Here is a 16,999-nt window from a genome sequence, read left to right as displayed (position 1 = left end):
CAGGGAAGGACAGGAACCACTTTTAGAGCAGGGAAGCAGGCTGACTTTGGTGTCACACCCTGGGGCTAGATCACTGTCTAGGCATATGAGACCCACTGATCTGATGAAGGAGCCCAGTCCTGAGTGCGCCTGCCGCAGGGCTGCTCACTGGCTCTCTCCCTGAGGCCTGTGGCCCCATGCACCAGGGAAGCGCTCATTGTCTGGTGCTGTGGCCTGACCTGTGGTCCCTTCCAAATTCATGGGAAGTCCTAAGCCCAGTAGCTCAAAATGGGGCTGTACTTGGAGTTAAGGTAAAACGAGATCACGCAGGTGAGCCCCACCACTGTGACTGGTGTCCTTGTAAGAGGTGACAGCACAGACATGCACAGAGGAATGACCGAGTGAGGCCACAGCAAGAATGACAATATAACTTACACATTAAAAACATAATAATTATATCATTGAAAATAGCACATTTTAAAGAAACTTCTGGTAAATGAGAACTACAGAAATGATAGCGCTTAAAAGTCGATCAAAACTGCTTTGAAAACAGTGCTGAGATATACCATTTTTACTAAGATTACTCAAGACATTCTGTATACTCAGCCTTGTAATTAACACCACATGTGCACAGGTTCAACTTAAAGTGACAGTGTACAAAACAAAATAATAAAATAAAGTGATGGTGTATATGGGCATGTACAACTACCTGATAAAACCAAAATGTCACTGAAAAAAACTTATTTATACAAAAGGCAGAAGTCCAACCCTCCCAAGAGTCTAATCCAATGAGTCAGAATTTCAAAGTGAGGGTGAGTCGATTTGCAAGACTTTGTATAAAAGAGTATCCAGCCCCTCCCAGTGGAGCTGGCTAAAAGGCATGGGGCACGTGGATTATGTACCTGAAGCAAGAGTAGATGAAGCAGAGAAAGAAAAATAGAGCATCTCTGACCACAAAAGACGGTCATGAAAGAGAGGAAGAGAAAATACACATTAAACACAAAGACAGTGTTTTAAAACTACATAGCAAATACAAGATTCCCAGAGAATTAAGAACACATACCACTTATTTTTGAAAAACTGGAATCTACACATCAATTCCTATCAAATAATCCCAATATAATGGAAGGTAAAAAATTTAAGTCTCTGGAACTGCGGAGACTGAGAGCAAAGGAATGTAGGAGGTCTCTGATAAGAACCCGATGATGGTGAAAAGGTTTCTTACACAGAAGCCGCCTGACTGTAGGCATATTATTTCCTTTAGTAAACTGAAAAGCAACAAGAGAAAAAAAGAGAAAAAGGAGAAAAAGAATAAAAGGGGATAAGAGCACCTGAGAACAGGTGTGAGGGCAATTTGAATCCACCCTAGCAAAGAGGGCCCGTCAGACTCAGGGCACCTGCAGCCTGTCCTCGCAGGGGCCTCCGTGAGCATCTGCATGCAGGAAGACGCATTGACCTGTCGGAGAACTTAACACTTGTACTGGGACAGGCTGTGCCAGCAGCACCTTGAATTCTGAAATACTTGATATTTATATCGTGTGTTGTCCCATGTATTTAATGAAGTAGGTTAGTTTTTGATTCATTGCAACCACTGTAATAGGGAACATCTGAAGAACATGTTAAATTTCCATCAGAACTGGTTAATCTTAACTTGATGGAATACTTCGTCCTTGAAGAGAAAACATGTGCCATGGGGAAGACGTGCGCACACTGCAGCCCCTCCACCCCAGCTGTGCAGCAGGCAGCGACACTCTCGGCCTCTCTCAAGAACTGCCCCTATGTAGGCTCCCTCCCTCCCTTGCTCACCCCCTGCATCATCTCTCGAGGCCAAAAGTGCATCAGAACAAGGCATGTGGGGCACAAAGCACAGCTTCAAGACTTGAGACAGAAACCATGCAAAGCTGCCATCGGGAGCCAACGTGTGCTCACAGACACCCACATGAGCTCTGGGTGCTAGGTCAGTACCTGCACCTGTCGGGCTGCTGCCCGGCAACACACAGGCCTCCAGGCCTGGAGGACATATTAGGGCTTCCTGCAGCCTCCCCATTCTGTGCTCTAATACCGCCGACTCTCGTAGGGCTCCACAGATCTGTGCACCTGACCACTGCCAGCGTTCCCTCCCTGAACAAAGACACGCACAAGAACAGATGCTGACACTAGTCCAGTTCTGCCCACAGCTGGGTTTCCCGCAGGTGCATGACTTGGGCAGCACTGTGGAAAGCCTCCCTCCCTATATACAGTATGAGCTGGTCCCTTCCACAGCTACTGAAGGAGGTCAGGCAGCGTGCTCCTCACACGGGCTACATCTCCGCCTGCCCTGGGGAGTCTGGAGCCCTGGAATGAGGCACCACCAAGTGAGTCTAACACAGGGTGGCGACAAACAAGGGGTCAGTCAGGGCATCGGGCCACAGCACTAACCCGTGCCCCTCCAGGTGTGGCAAACGAAACTGGTCTCTTTAGCAACACAGGATGCTGACCCTGCAGTCACAGGCCAGTCGCCAAGGCCGCAGCACCACATCCCAGAGCTGCAAGGTCACTGGGCTCCCCACACTCCGTGTCCTATCTCAGCAAAGGAGACACAGACCTTGAACGGGCGTCACCACCGCTCCTTTGAAGTGGGGGTTGATGTGGATGTTCTTGGGCTGCTGCGGGGTCCCGGGCGGAGGCGTCATCATCACGCGGGGGGCCTCCATTGGGGGTGGCGCATGCAGCCCCTGAGGAGGGGCGGGGTGATGTGGGGGCTGCAGGGGCAGCAGTGGCTGCAGGGGCTGCTGCTGGAACAGGCTCCGGATGGGCTGCTGCTGGGGCGGTGGCGGCGGCGGCGGCGGCGGCGGCGGCTGCGGTGGGGGAATCAGTCTCGGAGAGTGCGTCTGAGAACCACCAAAACAGACAGATCCACAAGAATCAACATTCAGAAACAGTGAAAGACTGAGGATGCTACAGATGGACTCGGACTGGACTGTAAACTTCACCAGTTAGAAGTGCTCGTAGTAACAGCTATACCAGAACAAAGACACTTCCGACTTAGAGCGAGTTCACAGGAACCCGCGTGGGTGTGGGAGGCGGCTCCGCCTGTTCCATCATGAGTGCGACCATCTCGTCCTGGAATCCATCTCAGGTGAGGAGGGGAACAGGTAGCCCCCACATACCTTGCATTGATGCCAAAGAAAAATTAAATGCAACCAGCCAAGCTGCCCCAGTGAGCCAAGCACTGCACCGAGGACAGAACACAGGCTGCCCTGAGCCCTGGTTACGAGGCTCCTCTGTGGCTGTCCCTTACGAAAGCAGCTCTCTTACTACAACTTTCTTCACAGTGCTGTGTACATAATTTTTACTACTCAAATACTAGAGGAGAGGACTTATAAGACCATATGTGGAATCATATTATAGACTACAGAGAAACTTCAGCTGTTCTTCCCACTACTAATCTTAACTCCAGACTAAGCAAACAACACAAAACACCACACCCACAAAAGCCTATTTTCAGGTCCCCCATAAAATCATGACATTACCACGACAGGAGGCTGCGTGGGGAGCAGTGCCGGCCTGTGGTCCTTCATCCGGCCTCTCTCGCTGTTGTCTCTCCTCTGGTCCCCCATCCCACGACACATCAGAGGGCCTCCTCTCCTTCCCCTCCGTGAGCCGTAGCGGCCCTGCTTGTGCTGGCGCTCTCTTTCTTCAAACTCAAGCAGTGCAGCTTTGGCTTCTGCTGACAGCTCTGTGTGGAAAGATAAATGTATGTTAGAGACACTTGGGGTGGCTGGAGACTCACAGGGGGAAAGCGAAAGGAAGATGGGATGGTGATATTGCAACGGCACCTGCTTCCCCCACAGCAGACCATTTAGCTGACAGGAGCATGAAGGGCACGAGGGTGGCCCCACAGCCATGGCTGAGACCTGTGCAGTGATGGCATGCTCTGCCCGTGGGACATGAAGGTCTCCGGTGTAAATACACTTGAAGGTATTTTAATTCGGGACCGCTAACACATGCAGAGGGAGGCTGAAGAAGGGGCTCAAGTAGAAGGACAGCCCCTGCCTTTCGGCTGGGCATGTGCCATCGGCTCTCTCTCACTGATGCTGAACAGCGCTGCCCAGGGTCCTACACCAGCACAGCGGTCCTAGGGAAACCACACAGGTTTTACTAACACACTAGGCACAGAGAATTGGAAAAATGCACACAACAGAACGGATTCCTGACGACTTTTCTGATTTTAAAACAAAACGATAAAGTTAGTCTGAAGTCAAATCATTAAAGTTAATTTCATAAAGAATGGAAAGCATTTACTACTAGTTATTACAAACCTTCAGTTTTATACAAAAAGAAAAGGCCTTCACTGTGTGAAGGCAGACTTAAACATGTGCCTTCCAATGAGGAGCCATCTCACATGAGAGCGAAGTCACATAAGAAAAACCCCTCGGCCCTGGCCAGTTGGCTCAGCGGTAGAGCGTCGGCCTAGCGTGCGGAGGACCCGGGTTCGATTCCCGGCCAGGGCACACATGAGAAGTGCCCATTTGCTTCTCCACCCCTCTGCCACGCCTTCCTCTCTGTCTCTCTCTTCCCTCCCGCAGCCGAGGCTCCACTGGAGCAAAGATGGCCCGGGCGCTGGGGATGGCTCTGTGGCCTCTGCCTCAGGCGCGAGTGGCTCTGGTCGCAACATGGCGACGCCCAGGATGGGCAGAGCATCGCCCCCTGGTGGGCAGAGCGTTGCCCCATGGTGGGCGTGCCGGGTGGATCCCAGTCGGGCGCATGCGGGAATCTGTCTGACTGTCTCTCCCTGTTTCCAGCTTCAGGAAAAAAAAAAAGAAAAAAAACCCTCAATGCAAACATTTGTGGGATACCCGCAGGTGCTCACCTGTCTGACCCAGGTTTAGGAACATGGAACACATGGACTCTGGCCCCAAGAAACTTCAGGTGGCACATTATCCTAAATTCTAAAAGAAAAAAGCTGACTTACTCAAATAAGGTTCCTTTATTTTAAAATACTATCTGAGCTGCAACAATATAGGTATCTTACATTAATAAATGTATACTGAGAAGCATTCTAACACCTCCTTCCACAGAGAAGGATACACTGTAAACATTACCAGCTTATCTCCTACCTTGGATTCCATAATCACCTCCAAACTCTTCCAAAATCTAAGCCACACTTTCCTTCCCTTGAAACGGTTTCTATGGTAACCCCTCCCCTTCAAATGAATCGAGACCCCATTGGAAGGAAAATTTAATCTCTTCTTAACTAGTAGAGACTTTTACTCTAATCTTGACTACATGATTGATTCACATACACATTTTATGCAGTGAATCAGCAATTATTTTTCTAGTGGTTCTAAGTGTCAGGATTAATTTTACTATCCCCAGTAATAAAATGGTTTCAAATGACATCTTTAATCAGCAAGTAAAAATGCTTTCCTCCAATTGAGACAAGCTGTCACAAAAGGTCACCAAAATATGACAGGATGGAAATTACATTTGTAACTTCACCTGAAATGTTAATTTCCCTTTAAGTGTTTTCTGAACTATGTCCAGATTCTAAAGTAAAGAGAAATAGCTCAACGTATCAAAGTTCTACAGCGTTTTGTCCCTTTCCAGAATGTGCTTAAGGAAAACATATTTACATACAAATAATTTTATAATAGTTAGACTAATACATAATGAAAAAATGTGTATAGAATACGCAATTTATTTGGTAAAATAAACAGAACAAATGATAGTCTAGGTCTTTTTACACGATGACTGAACCAAGAAATGTGTAAGAAGCCTGCAGACGCAAGGACGCCGTGTAGAGACAGGCGGTGTGCTGACTCCAGCGCTCCTATTCCCCACAGATCCTGCGCCTTATGCAAAATTAACTAAGGATATTATTTAAAGAGAACATCATTCATCACAAGATTCTCTTTAGGCTAAAGCAATAAAACATAATTAAATCTAATAAATGTGCTAATGAAACTTAGAATATCACCTATCTAAATGTTTACTCATAGATGACAAAAATCTAAAATAAACAGTCTTTATCATTGAGACTGCTCAGAGACCCAAGATCCGCCCCCTAGGGCAAAAGCTCCATAGCTCTGAACTCCTGTGCGGACCTGCTAGGAAAGCTGGTCGGTAACACCCAGGTCTCAGAGACGGCTCGTGGCATTCCCACTCAAAGTAAGCTGTTCCCTCACACAGCCATTCTAGAAACCCTTCTGCACTGGGCTTGATGTAGGAAGTCCTCCACCCCGCAGCACCCCGTGTGCACAGCGAGGAAACTTGTCTCCCAGCATCAAGTAGTGTGCCACCCTTGGAGAAATAGACACATTTTCCGTAAGATTTAATTCCCAGAATTTTTGCTGAGGAAAAAGCTCACTACTTGAGATCTTAACCTAGATGAAAGCCCAAAATCCTAACTCTAATCTAATCTGAATTCAAAACACAACCACGAGCTCCATATTAGGCTCCACGGCGGCCCAGAGAGTCACATAGGAATTAGTGTTCTTCACTGTTAAGACTGACATCACACAGTTGAGTGTGAAAAGAACTAAACATGACCACAATGCCCTTCTAGACCTTGCCGACAACTACCTATTCCACACGCAGACTGAAGGGTCAGAAACGGGGCACCAGAGCCTCATTTCACTCCTCTTTTTAAAAAGGGGGATGTTCTCAATACTTATCAATGAGTTCACAAAATAATTGTTTTTATTTGTATTCAAAATGTAAAAATCATTTGTCAAAAATACTTAACATACGAGACAATACACGTATTCTGGTAGCAAGATACTAAAAATAAACCCATTACAAAGGGTAGATCAATAGCTCTAAACAATCGAATCAGGGTGAGCATTTGTACCCGGCACCCAGACCACGGTCTCCATCAGGTCTCCATCACCAGGAGCACACGGGTGAGCTGGGAAGTGGCTTCCAGGTCACCCAGCGCTGCGGCAGCCTCCCTCTTCCAGCGTCTTTCTTATAAACGGCCCCTAATCTTTTCTCTGGCGAAGGGTTAGGGTGTCAAGATAATAAAGGAGCTAACTGTTTTAGGAAACCAATCTTGAAATAGATAGGAATATCCAGTTCATAGTGGGAATAATCCTAACTTTTCTGTTACTAGAAAGCGTGTTTCCAAACACTACGGCTTCTGAGGTTGAGGCTCACAATACAGAGCTGAAAGAGACACTTTGAAACCCCATGCTCATTTGCCCTATTATCTAACCAAATAATCATTGTGCACAAATGCATTTAAAGCCTTTTTTAAAGTTTAAATAATGATAAATGGTCAAATTGTTTATGCTTAAGCCACAGTTTATCTGAGGGCTTCCGAGCCTCTCCCCCACAGTAAAAGGTACCCACTGGACCACCACTAAACCCCAGCCCCTGGTCTCAGGGTAACAGGACTGGAACCCGCCCGAGTGTCTATACAACCGTTTTTACAAAGGACACAAACGACCATGAGAAGAACAAAATGAAGCAAAGGTCCAAGAAACAAAAGAAGCAGGAATAAAACACACAAACTATGAACACAGGAGAGCTGGACCTTGTATGGCTGTCAGTGCCAGGGTTGAAGTGAAGTGTACAAAGCCTATGGTGGCCGCCCGGAACTGGCTGCAGAGGAAAGTTCCCCCATCTCGGGCGACTGTCAGGTGACTTCACACCAAGGACAGGCAGCCACCCAAGTCATCGTGGCTGGATGCATCAGGTTCCCCATGGAATGCAACAAAGCCTCCCAGCCCAGCTAAGCAAGCAGCAGGAACAGGGGATGCACTACCGCCTAGTCCCCCACCCAGGCCCTCCCCAGGTCCCCTCCGCAGCTCCCGAGGCCACATCCCTCCTAAGCCACTGCCCACTGCCCCTGCTGCGCAGCCCAGGGTGCCACTTCCCTTCTGCGCGGTCCCAGCCGGAGACAGAGCCGTGTGCTCCTGCTGGGATTCCTCCTGCTAAAGGACACTGTTGTTCTCCCCTGTCTCAAGGCCTTTGCTTCATCTCTTTGACCCAAGGCCAACCGCAAATCCTCTCTCCTAGAAATGCTTCCTGAACAGGCAAATTTATACCTTGAGAAGTCTAGGGAAATCTTGGGCCAAATGGTAGAGATGGAAAAAACTGTTAGGGGAAGATGTGGAAAACAGTACAATTTCAAAACAGTTTCTCCGTAAGCACATTAGTTAGGGAACATACTGACTTGCTGCTGTCACCTTGTGCCTCCTGAGGGCTTAGTGTCCTCACAGAGGCCATATATCTGGCTCTTACAGGCACATGCTCATGTTTCTAATCAAAAACTGCTATAAAATAATGGTCTTAACAAGTAATAAAGGTAGTACATAAGGGTTAGTTTTTTTATTATTATTTTGAGCAAGACCAGAGAGCAGGTACCTCTCTCTACCTGACTCCCTGGAATGCTTCAGGATCGCCTGAAGCCGCGAAAGCAGCACCACTTGAAGACGCATCAGCAGTGCTCCTATGCCAGGCTCCCCTACACGTCTGAGTCAGGAGCCTGTGCCAGCAGGCCTCTGGGTGACTGCTGCTCACTTGTGTTGGAGAACCACTGCTTATTCTCCATAGGGGACAATGGGAGAAACCGTGGGCTGGGACCACATTGTCGATCAGCACAGCCTGCTGCCACTCTGAATAGCAGGATTTGCTCAGGACAGCCTACTGATCATGTCTACAAACCAGTCCCCATGTTTGTGTGGTTTTTTTGTGACAGGAAAGAGTGACAGAGAGAGGGACAGATAGGGACAGATAGGGACAGACAGGAAGGGAGAGAGATGAGAAGCATCAATTCTTCACTGCGGCACCTTAGTTGTTCATTGATTGCTTTCTCCTATGTGCCTTGACCCGGGCGCTACAGCAGAACCAGTGGACCCCTTGCTCAAGCCAGCAACCTGGGCTCAAGCTGGTGAGCTGTGCTCAAACCAGATGAGGCTGTGCTCAAGCTGGCGACCTCAGGTTTCAAACCTGGGTCCTCTGCGTTATCAGTCCAACGGTCTATCCACTGCGCCACCGCCTGGTCAGGCCCTGTGTCTCTATGGAATGACTTCCATAGCACCGCAGCTCCACTCCAACCTCATGCAGAGCATCCACCCCGATGGCACGCCTAAGAACCTATAAAGCCACCTACTCTCTACCTAGTTGACTAACCCTGACAGTACTATGCAGGAAGCTGACATGGGACTGAGATGTAAGACAGGCAAAAAGAGTTACCCAAAGTTTCTGGAATGTTCCGTCTCTCTCGAGTCACATCTGAGAGCCGAATAATTGTTCCTTCTTTCCTTTCAGTTTTGAAACGTAATCGTCCAGACTCTTCATCCTCATCTTCCTCTTCATCTGACTCTTCTTTTATTTCCTTCTGCAGTTCCAAAGTCTCCATGCCCCCCTACAGTGCAGACACACAAAACAAGTGGGGAAATGAGCTCACCTCCTCTTGAACCAAAGATTAGAGAAGAATACAGGTTCTCCATCTTTAAGGTGTAAAAATACTGCAAATGTCTTATTTTATAAGACCATGCAAAACACTAAACTGATTCCAGGAGAAAATAACCTCAAGTATTAAAAATTAACGTAATGTTGGCCCTGGCCGGGTAGCTCAGTTGATTAGGGTATCACTTGATATTCCAAGGCTGTGCATTCCATTCCTGGTCATGACACATACAAGAATCAACCAACGAATGCATAAGTAAGTGGAACAACATATTGATCTCTCTCTCTTCTAAAATCAGAAAAATAAAATTTTTTTTAAAAAATTTAAAAAGATCAACAAATGCACACACTCCTTGAAAGAAACCCTACAAATAGAAAAACATCTTTTGAAACACAGTAAGTACATGAGCTGTAACTGTTTCAGGTCCGGCAGCGGAAGCATGGCCTGCAGTGCTCTGACACCCAGTACACTGTAGGGCTTTATGGGCCCGGGGCCCAGGTCTCAGCCCTCTGCCGCTCTGCCACGTTCTCTGTCTGACTCAGGATCTGAGACTCGATGGGTGATGTTAGCTGGACCCAGCCAGGTCTGTGCTGTACTGCGCTCACACATGTAGTAGGGTGTGCTCATTTACAGAGCCCTCTTCTTCGCCTCCACATAGCCCCACCTGAATGTTCCCAGTAATGACTATGAACCTGCCCTAGTGCAGATTCTGCGTCCGAGGGCCCACTGCAGGCCTGAGGCTCTGCAGTGCTAACTTGGGTGAAATGGAGCCCACGTGCTGGCCCATGGACCTCACTGGGAGCTGGATAATTCAGTTGGCTTTTACACAACCAGGGGCCTAAATGTAAGCTCAAATATGACAATGGAATACAAGAGGGAAATTCACCAGACCTTCTCTTCACAACATATTGAGTGAGGGGTACCTCTCATCAGGCCATGCACACTCACGTATTGAGTCCTTTCCAACTGTAATCTGTTCCACTGGGTTCCAACTGCACAGCAAGCAGGGGCCATACTTCCTGCTTCGTGTCTTAGCAGCACTGTGTCCCCAGGACATGGACATCAGCAAAGACTAGCTGAATTGTTGAACTCACAAGGAAGAGGACCAGATACACTAGCCAATCATTGTATTTTATTGATAATTAGTAGAAAGAATGATTAGTAGGGAATACCTAGGCACAATTTTGAAAGATCATGGCTTAACTTTTTTTTTCTTCTTTTCCAAGTGAGAGGAAGGGAGATAGAGAGACAGACTCCCGCATGCACTCCAACCGGGATCCACTCAGAAAGTCCTGTCTGGGGCTGATGCTCTGCCCATCTTGGGCCATGCTCACAACTGAGCTATTTTTAGCACCTAAGGCAGAGGCCCTACGAAGCCATCCTCAACGCCTGGGCCAATGTGTTTGAACCAATCAAGCCATGGCTACAGGAGGGGAAGAGAGAGAGAGACAGAGAGAAGAGGGAAGGGTGGAGAAGCAGATAGTTGCTTCTTCTATATGCTCTGACCTGGAATCGAACCTGGGACTTCCAAAAATGCTGGGCCAATACACTACCACTAAGCCAACAAGCCAGGGCCATGGCTTAAGTTTTAAGAGGCATTCTAAATAGCGTCCCACATTAAGGTGGTATATAAACACACCAGTAAACGAGAGAGCACAGTCCACAAAGACAAACCATTACAGGGTTATTAAAGAACACGGACACCTTTTGCATGACTCTATTTACCAAACCTTCAAACAGTTTTCATTACTATATCTACTGAACAGAAAGCACTCAAAAAGAACCAAATCTAAAAAATAACTACTGAGACAATTAAACATATTCGTGACCAGAACTAAATATTCTAATGTTCCACATAAACAACCCTTTTGAAATTATATACATATATGTAATTTTACTAACCAAAATCCAGCAATTTTTTAACTTACTTCTCAAATAAAGCTTCCTCAGAATGAGAACATAGGGCGAGAGTTCAGAGCTCCTCCTGCAGGGGGCTCTGCACAGCCCCTCACTGCACACTGCACGTCCCACCTGCCCCAGCACCTCTATGCAATCCCAGTGTCCTGTGAACCCCAAGGCCCTAAGGTCACCACAGACATCTCAGTAAGTGCCTGTTCTAAAACCAAACCTCTTTTAATGATGCACTACCAAAGACAGATCAGCAACCTTTCACTAGCAGCTTTTTCTCCTGATATTTCAACTTAAAAAAGAAAGCTATGGGCCCTGGCCAGTTGGCTCAGCGGTAGAGCGTCGGCCTGGTGTGCGGGGGACCCGGGTTCGATTCCCAGCCGGGGCACATAGGAGAGGCGCCCGTTTGCTTCTCCACCCCCCCCCCTCCTTCCTCTCTGTCTCTTTCCCTCCCGCAGCCGGGGCCCCTTTGGAGCGAGGATGGCCCTGGCGCTGGGGATGGCTCCTTGGCCTCTGCCCCAGGCGCTAGGGTGGCTCTGGTCGGCAGAGCGAAGCCCTGGAGGGGCAGAGCATTGCCCCCTGGTGGGCCTGCCAGGTGGATCCTGGTCGGGCGCATGAGGGAGTCTGTCTGGCTGTCTCTCCCCGTTTCCAGCTTCGGAAAAAATACAAAAAAAAAAAAAGCAAGCTATGAAAATCATCTCTCTGAAATAAACATCAGCACAATCTCCACTTACTGATCACAGATAGCAGATTCCTGTGACATTTCCTAAACTAACCCCTCCCATCTCTTTATTCACATTTAGACAGTTCTCAGCTACAGAACGGGTGAATGAACAGGACATCAATCACTTTGGAATAGAAGCACCTTAAAGATGTCTTTAGCAGGTCAATAATCTTTTCACCTTAGAAGGACTTTATCAGATCTTGTCTAAAGCTCAATAAAAGCTCTGCATTAAGTACTTCTAACAATGGACAGTGTATCTCCACCACACAAAGCTGTTTTCTTCCTTAGGGCGCAATCCTCAAGGTCACAATTCTGTACAGCCTTCCAGCATGACAAAGGAGCATCACCTCCAGCCAAACAAGCTGTCAACACAAACTTTGTCACAGCTCAGATAAAGAAACTGGCAGACAGTGATAATAAGGTCTAATTTCCCTCCCTCCCAAGGGAGGGAAATAGATTTCAAATCAGTCTAGAAACCTGTGCCCTGGCGGCCATGTTATCTTTGGCGTACAAAGGAGGAGGACTCACTGTGAATTCATCAAGAGGCTCATTGATCTCGATGTCCAACACTTCGTCATTGTACAGCTGTTCCTCCTCCGGCTCTTCCACATACTCCATGTGGTCTTCCGCCAGCTCGGCTTCCTGGCCTTCGTACTGTCCCTCTTCCGGGTACTCATGCGCATACAGTTCCGACCCGTCGGACTTGTGGTACACCAGCTCCTCCTCTGCCTGCTCATACTCAGACTCCTGTTCTCCAGACTGGTCGTTAGTGTTGTCAGACAGCTCATAGGATGTGACCATGCCAGAGGTGGTTTTCAGACTAATGGTGACACCCTGAGAACTAGGAAGGTGAAATACAAAGAAAGATGCCAATCAAAATGGAGCTAAACACTGATGTAAATACTAAGTCATTACATCAACTTTACAAAGGCACACCGTGACTGGTGAAGTTACTCTAGTTCTTAAAAACACACACTTGACTCTGACGCCTAAAAACAGAGCTCCATGTGTGGTACCGAGCCAGCACCCTTACTATCAGCAGCTGCAGGTTATTTGACCAAGAGAATCAGACCAACCAGATGGGAAAGCAGGTCTGACTGGCAAAAGTTCAGGACTGAAAGCAAACAGTGCATTTCACTCTAACCCACAATGAAAAGGATGGCATCTATCTGCTTTCTAAGATTTCACAGTAACAATGGCAGTATTACTCTATAAAACAGAATGGTTAGATGTACCTGTAAGAACAATTTATTTTCTTTTTAAAAATCTATGGTGCAAAGTATAAACTATTTAAAAATAAAAAAAATTAAAAATGTGTATAAAGCAACATTTCAGTGTTCAAATATGTAAATAAAATTTGCCCTAGTCACAAATATGAAGAACTATTACTTTAGTTTCTGCATACACACTGGAGGTTTTAAAATTGTAATAAATAAATAAAATCATATTCTATGTATTAAGTCACAAAAGCAAAATACCAATAAGATATAACACTTAAAATGCAAGATTTTGGAGATAAATCTAAGTCCCAGGTATTAAATACCCAATCCAACCAAACACTGAATATACCACACAGACTTGAAGACATTATGTGGCATAAAACCCCAAAGGTATATTTCAAGGGCCCCTGTGATGGTGTCTGGAGGGGAAGGCTTTGTGAGGTGCTACAGCAGCAGGATGGAGCTTCATGACAGAATCAGTGCCCTTATAAAAGGGACCACAGAGAGCCCCCCACCCCTCCTGCTACATTAGAACACAGAGAGAAGGCACTATCTGTGGACCAGAAATGGGTCCTCACCAGCAGCTGACCATTTAGTATGTTGGCCTTGGACTTCCCAGCCTCCAGACTGTAAAATAAATTTCTGTTGTTTTATAAGCCACCCCTAGTTTTTAGTATTTTATTAAAGCAGCCCAAACAGACTAAACAAGTATATTCATATATTAAAACTGGAGTCTAAAATATAGTCCAAAGGAATTTCCAAAATGGCAACTCCCAAATGTAAACAGCTAGGGGATAAGCAAACACTTGTCTAGGAAACCAGATACAGCAACAGCAAGAGACCAAACTACAAGGAACAGTAGGGGGAGCCCCGAGCCTCTGCCTCATCTAGACTAGGAATCCTTAAACGAGCCTTATACACCTGCAACTGAGCCTTCTTCTAACCTGCACAAAACAGAACTCACAGAGGTCATTCCATGCAAAGCCAACATTGATGTTAAACAGTTAATCTATTTACAAAAAATATATATATGCCTTTCACATCAGTTATATTACGACCCCATTTAGAATACAATCATATGACAAAGATATAAGACCACATTAAATTACCTCCATTATAATTATAAATTAAACAGTTTTATCCACTTGGTTAAATACAGAACATTTTAATGAGTTAATATTGAGTACCTGAAATTTTCTTCATCTTCATTATCACTCTGTAGAAGATCATCATTCAACTCTTCATCCGACAAATCTGATTGATTCTATTTAAAATGAGAAATCTAATTAATCCACGTCACTGCCATAAAAAGACTTGTTACAAAAGTGCAAAACTCACACTGACTAGATTATTTTTGACCTTGTTATTAAAACATTTGCCATTCAGAAAGTTTTCTCAGTTTGATATAACCAGGAACAAAACTGAGAAACCCCACATGTAGCATACTCACTAACTATCCCAGAGTAATTCTTAGACGCACAGTCAAGTTAGTATAGAAGTAAGAATAATGATCATACTAATTCTAATTCCAGCCCAAAAGGAAGGTCTGTTGGTGACGTCCTACACACAAAATTTTTCTAAAGCACAAAAAATAATGGTATCCTTGAGATTTTACTAAACTTAAAAGTATCCAAAAATCAAAGGACTTTTTAAAGAAAAAGGAAAAAAAAGTAATTGTAGAAGTACAGTATAAGCAGATTTAAAATAACTAGATTGCAGAATTGAAATAAGGGATTAGAACTTTGGTTTGTCCAGTACAGATGACAAATTGAAATACATATGACCACTCCGGTCCTCACCACGCCTATTCATGACAGCCCTTTGCACTCATGGCACCAGTAAACAGAGGCAGCCTGGTGACTTTGTCAGCAGGTCAAACTTCTGTAGGTCCAGGTTTTAAGTTAAGTATCTTAGCTGGGGAAGAGGAGGGGCACCTTCACACTGTTCTTCCCTATTAAAATTACTTCTGTGGTACATATAAATTACCACACTCCCTCCACAGAAAACCAAAGCCCCACCCCACATGCACTTTCGGGGGGATAAAAGACTTGATTTTCTATTTAAAGACGAAACAAACAAATCAGCAGTTTTTCCCCAGCATTTTATAGCTTATAAAAATAGACTTCTCAAACTTGAATACTCTGTGTTAAGTTACAGTATGTTTGATGTAAGCCAAAAACATCAACTTATTAGTTCCTCTGCAGCTCACCACTGGCGTGAAACTGTGGTTGGTTCACTTGAGGCAAGGAGGGAGCTGCTGACAGAGAAGCAGACAGACTGCTCAACAGAGTCAAGACAAACTTGCACCTAGTTGCCCACATGTTCTGTCATCCCAAATGGGCCAGTTTTGAGTGACAGGAATGCCAGTAACAGGTGTGAGCCAGGGCTGTCATAGGTAAACCTAGGTTTAGTGCCCAATTCATTTAATAAACCACTTTCAGAAAATCTTTAAAAATTAACGGTTCAATGAAAGCCAAACTTCATCCAAAAGGAGGCTGCTTCCTTGAGGTTTTTAGCTGAATCAAGTATTTGTCAAAAACCAGTGAAACAACAAATCATTCACCAAAGGAGTATAGACTGTAATGGACCCCAATGGTCATCAATGTCACTTCTGAGTGCTGCAGACTCAACATTAATTCTGATCCTAATGAGTAACAGATGCAGGAGAGGATGATCAGAATGCCCACTTCATTAGTAAAGCTGGGATGGAGAGCGAGACCAAATCCTTGAGGCCAGAACTGGTTTTCAGCAGCATCCCAATGAACTGAGCGAGGTCTCTCCCCAGCAGAAGTGGAGAGGCCAGCAAGGACTCTGCTCGGGAAGGTCACCCATGAAGCAGGGCCAACAGAACCCGAGAAAGTCAGAGATGGCGGCCACGAATGCCAGTGAAACCCTTCTCCCAACCTCACCTGACAGCTAGTCATCCCTCCCACGGGGAGAGAAGCAGCAGTAAGAAAGAGAAAGAACGGCGCTGTCCACTGCTTCTCCAGGACTTCCAAGACTGCAGAGCGCTCATGGGACAGGAGTTGAAACCTAGGAGAAATGGCCCCCCATGCCTTCTCCAGCCCGAAAGAGCCCTGGGTACACGGCAGAGCTCCTGCCCACAGCTGCAGGGAAGCAGAGCTGCTCCAGGTGCAGTCACAGGCCGAAGAGCGTGGCCATCACAAGTTCGGCCAACTTCTAGAAGCTCTAATTGGGTCACACCAACCTGCTTCATCTCACGTTTGCAACCTTTCATTTTACCTTATATTTAAAACTAGACCCTAACAACCTCGCTTCTTGACACAAACTTGTCCTCAAGTCCCTGACAGGCTGACATTTTTGCTACACTCAGTACATAGTTTTGAGTGAAAGGAGAAACCAATAACCTCTCTGGTCAACCATCAGCCTAGAAGTCCTTCTCCAGACAAAGTTACACCTTTGCACACCCGTGCGGACACCAGCGGGAAAAGGACTGTGGCCTGGCTACCTGCAGGCCAACAGTGCAGGAAGAAATGGGACACAGAGAGGAATGTGCCTTCAAGACTCCTACACCACATTCATGGATCAGACACAATGCCAATCATGCATCATAGAAGTCACAAGAAAACAGCATAGCTGGGTATTCCCCCTACCGTGAGTTCCTCGTCAACTATACTATAAATGAGATTAAAATAAAAATTTAACCAAATCTGATAGTGTGGCCATATCATCTAAAAGTATGAGCTTGAGCGTAACTGTTGACAGTAAGAAGCCATCACAAACATCAAACTATAAAGTTCTAAGCATAAA

The 16,999-nt window shown here is 46.1% G+C and overlaps 1 protein-coding gene across 2 annotated transcripts in view; it reads right to left on the bottom strand.

Annotated features, from left to right (window-relative positions):
• Positions 1-16,999, bottom strand: part of RBM33 (RNA binding motif protein 33) — a 63,056-nt gene that overhangs the window by 33,541 nt on the left and 12,516 nt on the right. For both annotated transcript variants that reach the window (XM_066234436.1, XM_066234437.1), the window contains exons 4-8: positions 14,416-14,492; positions 12,537-12,849; positions 9,160-9,331; positions 3,492-3,697; positions 2,564-2,849 (exon numbers count right to left, since the gene is read on the bottom strand). In XM_066234436.1, coding sequence (XP_066090533.1) covers positions 2,564-2,849; positions 3,492-3,697; positions 9,160-9,331; positions 12,537-12,849; positions 14,416-14,492 — 1,054 coding nt within the window. The remainder of the gene's footprint in view (positions 1-2,563; positions 2,850-3,491; positions 3,698-9,159; positions 9,332-12,536; positions 12,850-14,415; positions 14,493-16,999) is intronic.

Source organism: Saccopteryx bilineata, chromosome 6 (assembly GCF_036850765.1).
Source record: "Saccopteryx bilineata isolate mSacBil1 chromosome 6, mSacBil1_pri_phased_curated, whole genome shotgun sequence".
Classification (NCBI taxonomy): Eukaryota; Metazoa; Chordata; class Mammalia; order Chiroptera; family Emballonuridae; genus Saccopteryx; species Saccopteryx bilineata.
The sequence above is the reverse complement of the archived record's forward strand: the minus strand, read 5'-3'. Positions and strand labels throughout refer to the sequence as shown.